The sequence below is a fragment of the Temnothorax americanus genome, unplaced genomic scaffold (genome assembly GCF_048541705.1).
Source record: "Temnothorax americanus isolate GAGA-0224 unplaced genomic scaffold, ASM4854170v1 Scaffold8, whole genome shotgun sequence".
Lineage (NCBI taxonomy): Eukaryota > Metazoa > Arthropoda > Insecta > Hymenoptera > Formicidae > Temnothorax > Temnothorax americanus.
In genome coordinates, this window is record NW_027509802.1 from 3,677,501 (window position 1) to 3,689,307 (window position 11,807).

The window sequence follows — 11,807 nt, forward strand, 5'->3', positions numbered from 1 at the left end:
AAATCCTAATTGCACTCGCGCGTTACGTCAGACCGCTAGGATCTGATTTATCTACTTGAGCCAAGTTTCCCTCGGAGTTAATTTCAGACTCGGTGGTGAACTCGAATGTCGATACCCACTCGGACCACTAATGACCCAAGTATTTGCCCGGAACTCCGCTTTCAGCTAAAATCTACGAGTTGAACTTAAACGCCCCAAGCAGTTCTGAATTTTATTGCGAATGCAACGAGAATTTTGTATGATAATTTCTTAGATATTTTGCGTTGAATTCGATCGCGCATGACAAGAGAAAATCCTTCGCGAAAACGCAACCTTTTTCTCGAGTCATTCTTACGCATTTTATGTAATTTTGCGTCGCAAGTTATCAGGTAAGCCCAAACAACAGAGTGCGCGATTGCGTTAGAAAACGAAACGAGGAATCGAAATAATCTTACGCCAGCGATTCAGGTCACGGGAACGGGGAATTCCCTCGAGTCGTCCTAAAACCCGCGTGATCGCGCGAAAGCGATTCAACCGCGTGTAATGCCCGTATCACACTAGCGATTGGCGATTGCGTCTACGTTTGCGTTTACGTCTCTTGACCAATCAGAAAGTAGCTGCTGGCGATTGCGATTTGCGATTTCCGTTCTGATTGGTCAAAAGTCGTAGACGTAAATGTAAACGCAATCGCCAATCGCCTAGTGTAATACGGGCATTATACGAGCCGCGAACGTCCGCCGCGACGTAACTCGCGCGAACGTGACGGACACGCGGGACGCGACGCGATCCTCGAGTATCGGGTTCGAATAACGGATCCGATGATCTGGCCGTACGACGATGACAGGGTGATACAATGTGGATAGCAGCAGTGTGGTATGTAGGTCGGTCATATCAACAGGTGCCCCGAAAAACGTTCAAAAAGCACAGGCTTGCCGTGGCAGAGAGCGGTGCGCGTTTGTCGGTGCGAGACGCGGAAGTAGGCGGTTAACACGAGCGTGTATTTTGCGACAGAGGTACACAGGATGTGTAGAACAAAGGTAGAGAAAAAAAGGTACACTGATATATGTATATATATATATATATATATATATATATATATATATATATATATATATATATAGAGTGAGGACAATCCGGGCGCGAGAGACGCCTGGTGTGTTACAGACAGAGATTACGGTTCATCGATAGGAGGTGCAGTGTTAACGCGGGGCATTACGTGGATTATACTTGCTTCTTGATATCTCGCCGCCGCGCGTCTGCCGTGCCCGTGCGTTTTCCCTCCGAGAGCTTTCGGACCTCCAATCTCCCGCCGTCTCGGCCTCTTTTCTTCCCTCGACCCTCCGCGTCGCGTCGCGCCGTTCCGTGATGCTTCTCGACCTAATCTCTCTTTTCCTTCTCTTTCTCTCTCTCTTTTCTTTCCTTCTCTCTTCCCTCTTTTTCCTTTTTCTCTTTTCTTCACCCTCTTCTCTCTTCGCCTCTGTCTTGCCTCTTCTTTCTTCCACTCGTCTCTTCTTTCTTTATTACCGTTTCTCGCCCAGCCTCTCTTTGTTTCCCGCGATATCCCCTTTCTCTCGCTCACGTCCTTGGATAAAAGGGATGTCCTCCGCCGCGTCCGGTCCTCTTCTTATTTTACTTTTTACTGCTCCGCCGCCCTCGACAGCGGACACCCGGGTTTCTGGCTGAAGTTACCGTTCCGGCAACGTTCGTCGTGCATCACGCTACCCTCTTCCCTCCCCTATAGCTCGATCGTTGGTCGCGCGATTGCCACGAAGAAGATCTATGCTCGCCTCGACAGTAGCACCCTGGCAGCACCTCGTAAGATCATACCACGTACGACGTCGTCCGGTTACACACGGCAGGGCGCGATTCATTCATTGACATTTTCATCGCTCGCCACACTCCGCTTCCGTATGGCCGTTCATATATGGGCGTGTGATGTCTCGCGCGCGCGCGCGCGCGTACGCTCGTTCGCGCTAAATATACGTGCGTACGTGCGTTGAGTGCGTACGTGTACGTGTGGCGTTTGACGTTATACCGAAGGGTATTGCGATCCGGAGTCACACCGCGAAGTCACCGGGACAAATCTTTCAGGTTGCTCTAATGGCTCCTTCTAGCGCAGTTACGGTTCCCCCTTCCGTCTTTCTTCCCACCTCCGCTTCTTCTTTTTCTCACTTGCTCTCTCTTTCTCTCTCTCTCCCTTTCTCCTTTTTTTTCTCTAGGCCTGTAACACCGATCTTTTATGATGATGTCTGGTCTGCGACTATAATCGCGCGGCGTATTTCAAAGGTTAAAGGCTGTTTCCCGCGGTTGCCCGACTTCCCGTGCTGACGTCGCCGACGATCTCGACCGGCCGCGCCGGTGTTCCATTGAGCGACGAGAAACGCTCCCTCTCTCTCTTTCTCTTGCTCCTCTCTTTCTTCCTTTCCTCTGCTCTTCCTCTCGCTCTCTCCGTCTCCCACGATGCGTAACTCTTTCCGCTCACCCGACCTCGGCACGTCGCGCGACAGCACCGCTTCTCGCTGCTGCTGCACACCTCCTCGCGAACGCCGTCGCTGACGCGTTTACACTGGAGGAGATCCTCGCGAGGGTGTCGTCGTGCGACGAGTGGCCCGACTACTCTCGCCCCTTTTTCCACACGGCGCGGAAGTAGGTGCTCTCGACCGACGGGAAGCGACGACGGAATCGAATGGTGAGGAGGTTGCGGCCGTGGATGGTTGCTTTGTTGGTCGAAGGTCGAGGGATGTGGAGGATCGAAGGGTTGGGACGGTGGGTTACTTCGGTGAGTGAGCTGCCTGGCGCCCTCACCAGAACTAACTCCCACGCTGCGCGGCGAGGACCCGGTGCTATATACAATGCGCATTCTCCCGGCGCGCTCACCCCTCTCTTCTTCGCCGACACCGGGTGAGAGGGTGAACGACGACGGGGTGGCTTTCACCCCCTTCATGCGTCTCACCTGGCCTCGCCTCGCCTCGTCTCACCTCGCCTCGTCTCGCCTCGCCTTGCCTCGCCTCGCCTCGCCACGTCTCTCACCACCACCCCGGCCGACGCGCCCATGAACGGATTAATGCTGTCGCGAGCCCTATAAGCACCCCCGGCGACCGTACACCCTGCGACTTCATATGACGTTTCACCGCGATACGGTCAAAGGTGATGTGGCCATCGCGAAGTGCCACCATCCTGTCCGCGATTGCCACCCGTATACGACAATTCCCCGTAATACACACCCGTCACATGAATATACGTGACGCCGCATTGTCGCCGGGCTGACACTGTTCGAGACTCGTTCGAGCGTATACTCATTCAGCCCTTGTGCAGCTCGAAACGAAAAATGCATACAAAAGGGAAAGAGCGTCAGTTCTCTGCTGAGAGAGAGATGACGATGACGTCTGAGGAATAATATCTCGCGCGGGGAATATCTGCAGTTTTGGTCGTTCCTCGGTTGGCGAACGGTCCACCCCCCTCCCCTTTTCCCTCCTCTATTAAAGCGGAGATCGCAAAATCAAGGACCGGAATGAGGGATCCCGGCTCCGACCTTCGCTATCCTGTAAAATCCACCCCTACCCCTACGTTTCAGCCCGTCGGGCTGGGTGCCTCGCCGTGCGCACCTAATCGTATCCGCCCAGTTTCTATCTCTCCCGCATGTAGCCATATCACCTGACGCACACGTTCTTTCGATCACTGTTTGGCCACGCATGTCGCAAGGTCCTGCCTACGTTCGCACGGGAGATCGTCTCGGTCTCTCGATAACACTCGGCACTCGGCTGCGGCTTCGTGGGAGTGTTTGCGGATGACGTTGGTCGATCTGAGCTTCCCCCGAAAGACACATGTAATTGGCTGCCGTTCAAATTACCCTGACTTCTACACAGATCCGGGCACAGTTTTCATTAATTAATCGTCAGTTTTATATACGCGTTTGATATATCCCTCTCATTTTGTTAGCTAATGGCCTACACCTTCGCTGTTTGCCGTCATAAATTAACGTGCGTGACGTAAAATACACAACGCGACAACACATTTGATAGATTCGGAATTTTCAAAACTCCATATATTTGTAATACATACAATATTTATTTTAGCGTACTATTGACAAACCTTATAATTTTTATTTAAGAAAAAAGACGTGCGAAAAATAATAGTTTTTTAAACTGATTTTTCTCATTTAATCACGATTTAATTAAGTGTACTGTAATTTATGAGAAAAAAGTGAGGAAAAAAAAGTAAATATTAATCGATATAAAATTTAATAAATGGTAATTAATAAAAATTTGAATAAGATTTAATTATCTCTCTATATATTATAGATTCAAAGCTAAAAGCAAAAAAGGTACATTATTTACTTCTCAATAGTTTGTAACGTAAAAGTTGTTGATGCATAAATAATTATCATCTTTTTTAAACGTGTGTACTGGTATTTGTGAGAAAAACAGGAATAGAGTTCTGGGACACTTGGGATACGATAAATGGAGGAACGAAATTTTTAGCACCTGCTGGACAACGTCGACCTCTTATTTACATGTCTCTCTTTGTTCCGGTCGCATCGATTCAAAGTTCATTTATTTATATAACCAGTTTCGAAGGTAGAAAAGGTAGAAAGTTAATGATGGTTCGTCGTACGTTCGAACAAGTATAATTATAGCGATTTACGTCCGTCGTTCGGAAATAGATCGCCCAAAGAAACTGAAAATATGATAACTCCTAGATCGTGCTAATTAATTCTTCCGCAGTACAATATTACTGCGACGTTATTTTTCCTAGGAAGGGACACGAGGCGTATATGGAGTATCTTTCATTGTGGACAGGTGCGATAAATATGATATTACGTGATACTTATGACACTTGTTAAGCAGGCGATATAAATAAAACAAGCATTATCTACAGGCATAATGAGTTTAGCATGTACTAATAACGTAAATTGTATAATATAGTTCTGGAAAGCCTTTAAATGCATAGGCGTTATAGGCAAACTTATATGCTTTCGATAACTTTTAATGAGATACTCGCCTATACCGAACCTCCAGGGAGTCAGATATATATGCCGCGAATAGTAAATCTCGAATTTAACCGTAATATTGCGCAGATGAGTTGTGTACGCCGGTTATTTTTTACAACAGATATATCTGCGAATATTTGTACGCTCTTTGCCCTTTATCATTCTGCTCTTTGTTATTAGACAAAATTCTCACGAGAAGAAAAGGCTGTCTCGCGATCTACATACTGATATGCAACGAAAAATACATTGTTTATCTGATACGATTAATAAAAACAATAGAGCTATTGATGATAAAGCAATACGTTAAAACAACCGGATTCATTTCTCACACATAGAGATGAGCACGAATGTTAATAACACAGTAACATGGAACAGCTTTTAACTATCGACCTCTCGGATATTTTTGTAGGAAACGGACGTGGCGGAATAATAGATTCTGATATTGTTTTATAATCTATTTACTTTGAGCAATACTGGTAGATTAAAACCAAATGTTTTTCATTTTTCCGTGGAGGCGTAAAAATATGTTTTCGACTAAAGAGATTATTAAAGACACACATGAAATAACACAATTATTTAAAAGTGAAGGTATGCATTAATATTTGGTTATCAAATAAAGCAGAGTTTTATTCAACAATCTTCAATATCTTATATATTTATAATCATGTAATTATCTTAACACTTTTCCTTCACTGCTAATACTAGTATACTTTTTTCATCGACAGCAGTTGAAAGATAAAATCTTAATTGACGTTTAATAGGTAAATGTGTGATAGAAGGAATATATTTATTTAACGCGCAAGGAAATTTTGAGTTACATTCAATAATATTTTCTTCGACGATTGCTTACTATTGTTACGTATACATTTGCTCCAACATTTCGGATGAATTCAGGGCTAAAAATTACACGCTAGCACGCATGTTCAAGCAAACACACTCGTCGACTAAAACCGATGATTTTGAAATGAAACTGCTACATCAAAGTTTTACGTCAACTGAGGCTTTTCATTGTTGCTGATCGCGTATTCGTGATGCATTCAAGCATACTCGGAGATATACATGGCTGCACTTCAATAGGGATCGTAAACTTTGCTCGAGAACGATGATAGAAACGCAGATTGCGTTGTGTTCGTTGGCCCGATAGAGCTTCAGTATTGATATTTTAAAATTTACACAACGAAATGCCTATATTCCATCGGAAACAGCAATTTACCATTATGTACGTACAGGATGATCCAATGTTATCAATTGTTAGTGAATCTGTCTAATTTCTACAAACCTTGTATGCAGATAAATGATATCAGTAATTGTTGAGCCGTTGGTTATAATAATCTTCAGTTAGACTCGGATGTATCATTAGTCAATATCGCGCGCGCGCGCGCGCGCGCGCGCGCGTAACGGAAAAGTAGATTTTCATGCTTATTAAATTGCCTTATTGGGTAAAAATGGAACCCTAAAGAGATCTACTTTAAAATGTAATTGATTTAGTTTGACCCAATTTAATCAATCTTGTAAAACTGTTACGGGTTGTTGGCGATTATCGATCTGGAGCATTTAGACAGCACACTTGCCGTCACCTCTAATTTCGACGAAATGTCGGTTGCGAGAAATGCATTAGCGAAAATGTATCGTTGTCGATAATTAGATCAATATAATATCTCTCCGGGAAAATGCCCGGGAATGCATGTGTTTATCGATATTTACCGATGCACTTTCGCATGTTACGTCGACGTAAATAACGTATAATAATTTTAGCCTGTCGCGTCGATTTATAGAAGCGACGTGGCAACGCGCGCGGGGACGCGTTTATTTTCAGGGAACGAAACGAATAAAGTTGCAAACGCGGGATAGCACGGTTAAAAACGGAATTCCCAACTTGCTACTTCCGACGTAGGAGCAAGGGAGAGGTCTTTGTAACCCTTTACGGGCCACACACTCGACGATCCCCGCGGCTGTACTAATTCCGTGATTGATAATTCCGCAATGAATATCTAACAGCGCGGTTAATGTGGAACGACGATATGGATTCGCTACAGAGACTCTCTCAGAGACCGTTTTTTATTTATTATAATTTATGCGGGGACCGCGCGACGTCACGAAGGGACCGCGCCACGTGTCGCAATCCTAAGAGACGGAATGGGGAAGCGCCGGGCAGATTAATGGGACGCGAGAGAGACTCGGGATGTTCGCGTTGAGGTAACATTTTTTCTCGTATCACATCGTGCTCGTATCGGGCCCCTGGTGTCGGGGTAAGCCTGACTACGGTAACGAATAAAAAGTTGCGAACAAGAGAGAGAGAGAGAGAGAGAGAGAGAGAGAGAGAGATCGCAATACGTAGACTTATTAAAATCGCATCGGCGTCAAACCTTCTGCGTTCCGATTTCTACCACCCGCACCTTTCTCTGCATCGCGAACTTCAGACATACGATTTTATACGTCCTCCGTCATCGATCCACCGAAGAACACCAGATGCCAATATTGGTTACAAGTTTGTCGGATAATTTAAGCCCGATAACACGGTGACCGTTGATCCGCTGGAGGAAAAAAGACACGAGCTCTATATTTGAGCCGTTCTTGGTTCTTCGTTGCCGGCGTATACCTACTTGTGCTATCTCGTGCGTCCCCACTGACGATCATCGGCAGCAATTCCGCTATATTTCATCGCCATTGCACGAAGAGTCGGCGGGCGCGGATCGATAAAGATCGCCGGAGATCAAGAGAGTTCACTGTCAGAGATAGCACTTTTCTTATCTAAGCGTTCTGGAAAGTCGAATAGAAAGGCGCGAGGCTTCTCTGAAATTATTATTTTGTCTTCAATTTTACACTTTTATCAGTTTTGCCGTATAAGTTTTAATCATAATTTTGCATAATCTTGCTGCAAAGTTACTCGTACTGAAATTATCATGCGGCCTGTAATCTTATTTTTTATTTAATGCGAGCAAATAAAAGCAAATAAAATATTGCAGTTTAGATTGCATAAGTATGTTATCGTCTGAATTACGTAAAGGACAAATAATGTGTATTACTTATTTCGGTTTAATACTATATATAAGATGTACCAAAACCATCAAATGGCGTAGAATACGGTACATTCAAACCGTAGATTGAATGTAATTAATTTAGTATCGGTTTTCCATTAATAATAATTCAATCAAAGACCATTATTTATCGCAAGTTTCTATTTATTAAAACTAAATAATTAAATTTTCATTGACGTAAAATTGTAGTAAAACTGATTGAAAGACAACATTATAGTATTTCGAGCTTAAAACGTCAAAACTTTGAATTTCTTAGTTCAAATTTTCGTAGTTTTATTGATACCTTGGCATAGAAAGGAATTTTGGTTCGTTAGGTTTTAAGTTTATTTAATTTAATCCCTTTTAAATTGTCTAATTAGACGCTCTCGTAAGTCGTAAGTGACCACATCTTGCTCTGTGTCTCGTATTTTCTTCTTTTCCTGCTTCGTTCAATCACATGCTATCCACTCACGTGACATCGCAAGTTAGATGGTTATTTCTTCTAGAAGTATCCAGACAGTATCTGAAAGTGAAATAACATTTTTTGTGATTGCAAAATTATAGTCTGATTGTTATCGTGTGTGGATTAACTTTTCAAACGCCGAATATTATTTTCAAGGCTTGAAAGAATTGTAAAAAGAAAAACACGTATATATATGACGTATGACACATGATTACTATGTCTGAACACTCATCGCTTCTTTGCAATCTCGGTAACTTCGTCATTTGCTTTACCATTGCCAGTTCACGATAAGACTATTAAACTAAATTATTAGTTAGATTTATTTTCGTGAAACAGGTGTTCCCCTTTCTTTATATCATGCCCAGATACGAAAATTTTTCAGAGAAATTATAGAATTTCTGTAGCTATTAAATGACAATCGATATTTAATATTTTTAGTTTTGACTGAAATGAGTGACTTACATACATATATCGATCAGCGAAAAGTGTAACGGACAGATATATAATTGTCAGAATTCTCCTGAATATCAGAAAAACTTTTTGGATCATCTTTGCTTCTCTCTTTCTCTCTCGTGGAAAAATTTATAAGTATCCATGTATGAAGGATTTATATTATTCTTTGTATACGTGTTATATTTTTTGTACCAAATGACTTAACTGACGTAAAGACACGTGTCGTATAAAAAAGAAATGGATATCAAATTCAGTGGTACTGCGGGAACCACAGAGAATCATTATTATTTCCGCTGTCCGATAAACTGTCAACCTGCACCAACATGTATAAGATAAGTATGTACATTTAAAATTTAAAGAGAAAGAATATATTTAGTGTTTTGCCGTTTTAGTTTTACACAAAAATTCAGAGTAGTTCCAATAAATAAATCTTTTAAAAATTAAAAATACTTAGAGAGAGAGAAAGAGAGAGCATATTAATTTTTAACATTTATATAATGTTATTATTTTTATAATTATAACTATAGTTATAATTATATAAAATTAATATCCAAATTGATATCCAAAATAAAAATTAATCAGAGTTATTTTATTAGTGTTTTGAAAACGTCTCGACGAGATCTTTTATCTCAAGGAAAAAAATCAAGTTTTATTTAAAAAATTACTCGCCTTTAAAATTTCTTGAAAACAACATCTACGACATGATCCACATCGGAGTTATGTCCCCCTTTAAACCAAACAACTTTCATCTAAAGCATTTTATCTACAATAAAAAATAAAGCAGTTTTTGGGGTGTAAATTAAAATAACTCACCCCTGTATAGTGCAATTATAGTATAATTAATTGTAAATAGCAAGCTACGCTCGATGATGTCATATTTTAAATTATATAGAAGAGCACGGATTAAAGAAAATTAAATTAAAAATTTATAAGTAAAAATCACTTGCTCTCTGTATGAACTCGACATCATTCAGCCAAAGTCTAACGAATGATTCCGAGTTATTTTTATATCCTAGTCCAAATATACTGATTTCGATATATTAAACGCAGACATAAATCGAAGTGAAAAGTTAACACTTTTTAATAACGTTATCATATCAATATCATTTATGGGTATATTTATATAGATTCTGAACGTAGACGTAAATAAAAGCGAAAAGTCATTACTTTTTAATAACATCAGCTGTTTTTAATTATTCTTTTATTTTGTTTTGCATAAAAATATCTAAGCATTGTGTAAGCACGTTTATAATACAGATCAATGAATTTTTCGTAAAATACCAAAAAATTATGAAAAGAAGCAGAATCTTATATTTTATCGTTTAATAAAATTTTTCAGTAAAAATGTCCGTACATTATATAGGTATATCGTTCTGTTTAAAGTTCTAATCTGATATGTGCTGTCAGAAACATCAGTGATTTATTCAGTGTGTACAATTTCAAGAGATGTGGACACACTAACAATGATATCAGTATCTGGTATCATAATGAGTATATAATACGTAAATACAGTATTATGAGGTCATTTGACACGTGCGAATCGTTTACGGATTGCTAGCCGCACTGTGTAAAAACACAGTTAAATTAGATCCACACTACTATCCTTTACATTCAGAAAATATTTTTCTCTCAAACGAAAAAAGACAAAATAAGACGAGATTAAAAAGAATATATTAAATATTTTTTTATTCTTTTTTTGCAAGCAGAAACCTTTTAGTCGATTGTACCAATTTATTAAACACATGCACAATATTAAATGACGCAAAACTCGTTTAATTATATATCACTACTAAAACTATTTATAAATACTTGAATTAAAGGAACCAATTTAGTTTTGCTAAAAAATACATAAGTATCTCTTTTGTTTTCGAAAATATTATGATGTGAAAATATTTTATTTGGACTGAAGTTGATGTAGCGTTAATACTATACTAGTATACTGGATTAAAGATATGCTGATAACATAAATGGAAATTTTAGAAAAATATATACAGGAAATGTAGAATCACTTCCGCTTCTAGCAAGATAATGTTCTGACTGTCTGACATGTGAATCAAAGAAAACTGATATTTAAATGCAGGATTAGTCAGCGCGGCGTTATAATTTAAACGCAATGGAAAACTTGTGGCCCGTGGACAAAAAAATCTCGGTTAGGACGAATTTCGTCATGTGTTACACATGTGCGTAACATGTGACAAAATGCAAGGGTCTCCCTATCCTTTAAAAGGACTCATTAAACCGCCCTGTCGCGACCGTTTTGAAAGGACTTGATTATCCGCCTTACTTTTTTCATGTATTTAAATAGTATTTAAATAGATGTATTTAAATGTATCTAAATATTGTTTATATATATATATATATCATCAATCTTTTTCAAAACATTATAAACTAAATATTGTTAATGTTGTACATATCATCAATCTTATTTGTAACTTTAGTTTTGTGTTCAGAAAAAAAATTTAAAAAACTGTATAATATTTTTAAGTATTCAATAGACTCTGTTTCATATATATTTTTGTGCTCGCGGGAAAGGGCGGTGACGGGAAGTAGATGTTGCTAGCTCGCAACTTCTACGTGATAAAGCACATACGTTTTGCCCCCCTCCCCCCAAAGCGGGGGGTCAAACGGGCGCGTCTATAGACAACATTCGCTTCGGATCTAATCTTCCATAGAACCATAGGAAAATTTCGATAAGTCGCTTTCACCGTCAACACTCTGGGACCTCTTCTTGGTGCGGGTAGAGAGATCTCTTTATCTCCTGCGTCGCGGTGGTGATGACGGAGCCCCCGACGACGGCGAGAGCGGGACATATGTGTACGAATGGCCCACAACATGCATAGGAAAGATTTATAAAGCGCGGGTGGGGAGCTGCGAGAGCATAAAAGCACGCACGAAGAAAAGCGCA

General features: G+C 40.6%; 2 protein-coding genes across 5 annotated transcripts in view; both read right to left on the reverse strand.

Annotated features, from left to right (window-relative positions):
* Jeb (low-density lipoprotein receptor domain-containing jelly belly protein) overlaps positions 1 to 7,408 on the reverse strand; it is a 15,559-nt gene extending 8,151 nt beyond the window's left edge. For 2 of the 3 annotated variants that reach the window (XM_077423514.1, XM_077423513.1), the window contains exon 1: positions 1,211 to 2,805. Coding sequence is in view for 1 of the 3 variants with exons in the window: in XM_077423511.1 (XP_077279637.1) it covers positions 7,336 to 7,393 (58 nt within the window). In the remaining 2 variants the exon portion in view is untranslated. Of the gene's footprint in view, positions 1 to 1,210; positions 2,806 to 7,335 lie in introns of those variants that run through there. The other variant, XM_077423511.1, reaches the window with a different exon arrangement.
* Positions 7,409 to 8,135: 727 nt separating this feature from the next.
* LOC143907023 (BTB/POZ domain-containing protein 7) overlaps positions 8,136 to 11,807 on the reverse strand; it is a 52,710-nt gene continuing 49,038 nt past the window's right edge. The window contains exon 11 of one of the 2 annotated variants that reach the window (XR_013259704.1): positions 8,136 to 8,509. Coding sequence is in view for 1 of the 2 variants with exons in the window: in XM_077423498.1 (XP_077279624.1) it covers positions 8,489 to 8,509 (21 nt within the window). In the remaining variant the exon portion in view is untranslated. The remainder of the gene's footprint in view (positions 8,510 to 11,807) is intronic. The other variant, XM_077423498.1, reaches the window with a different exon arrangement.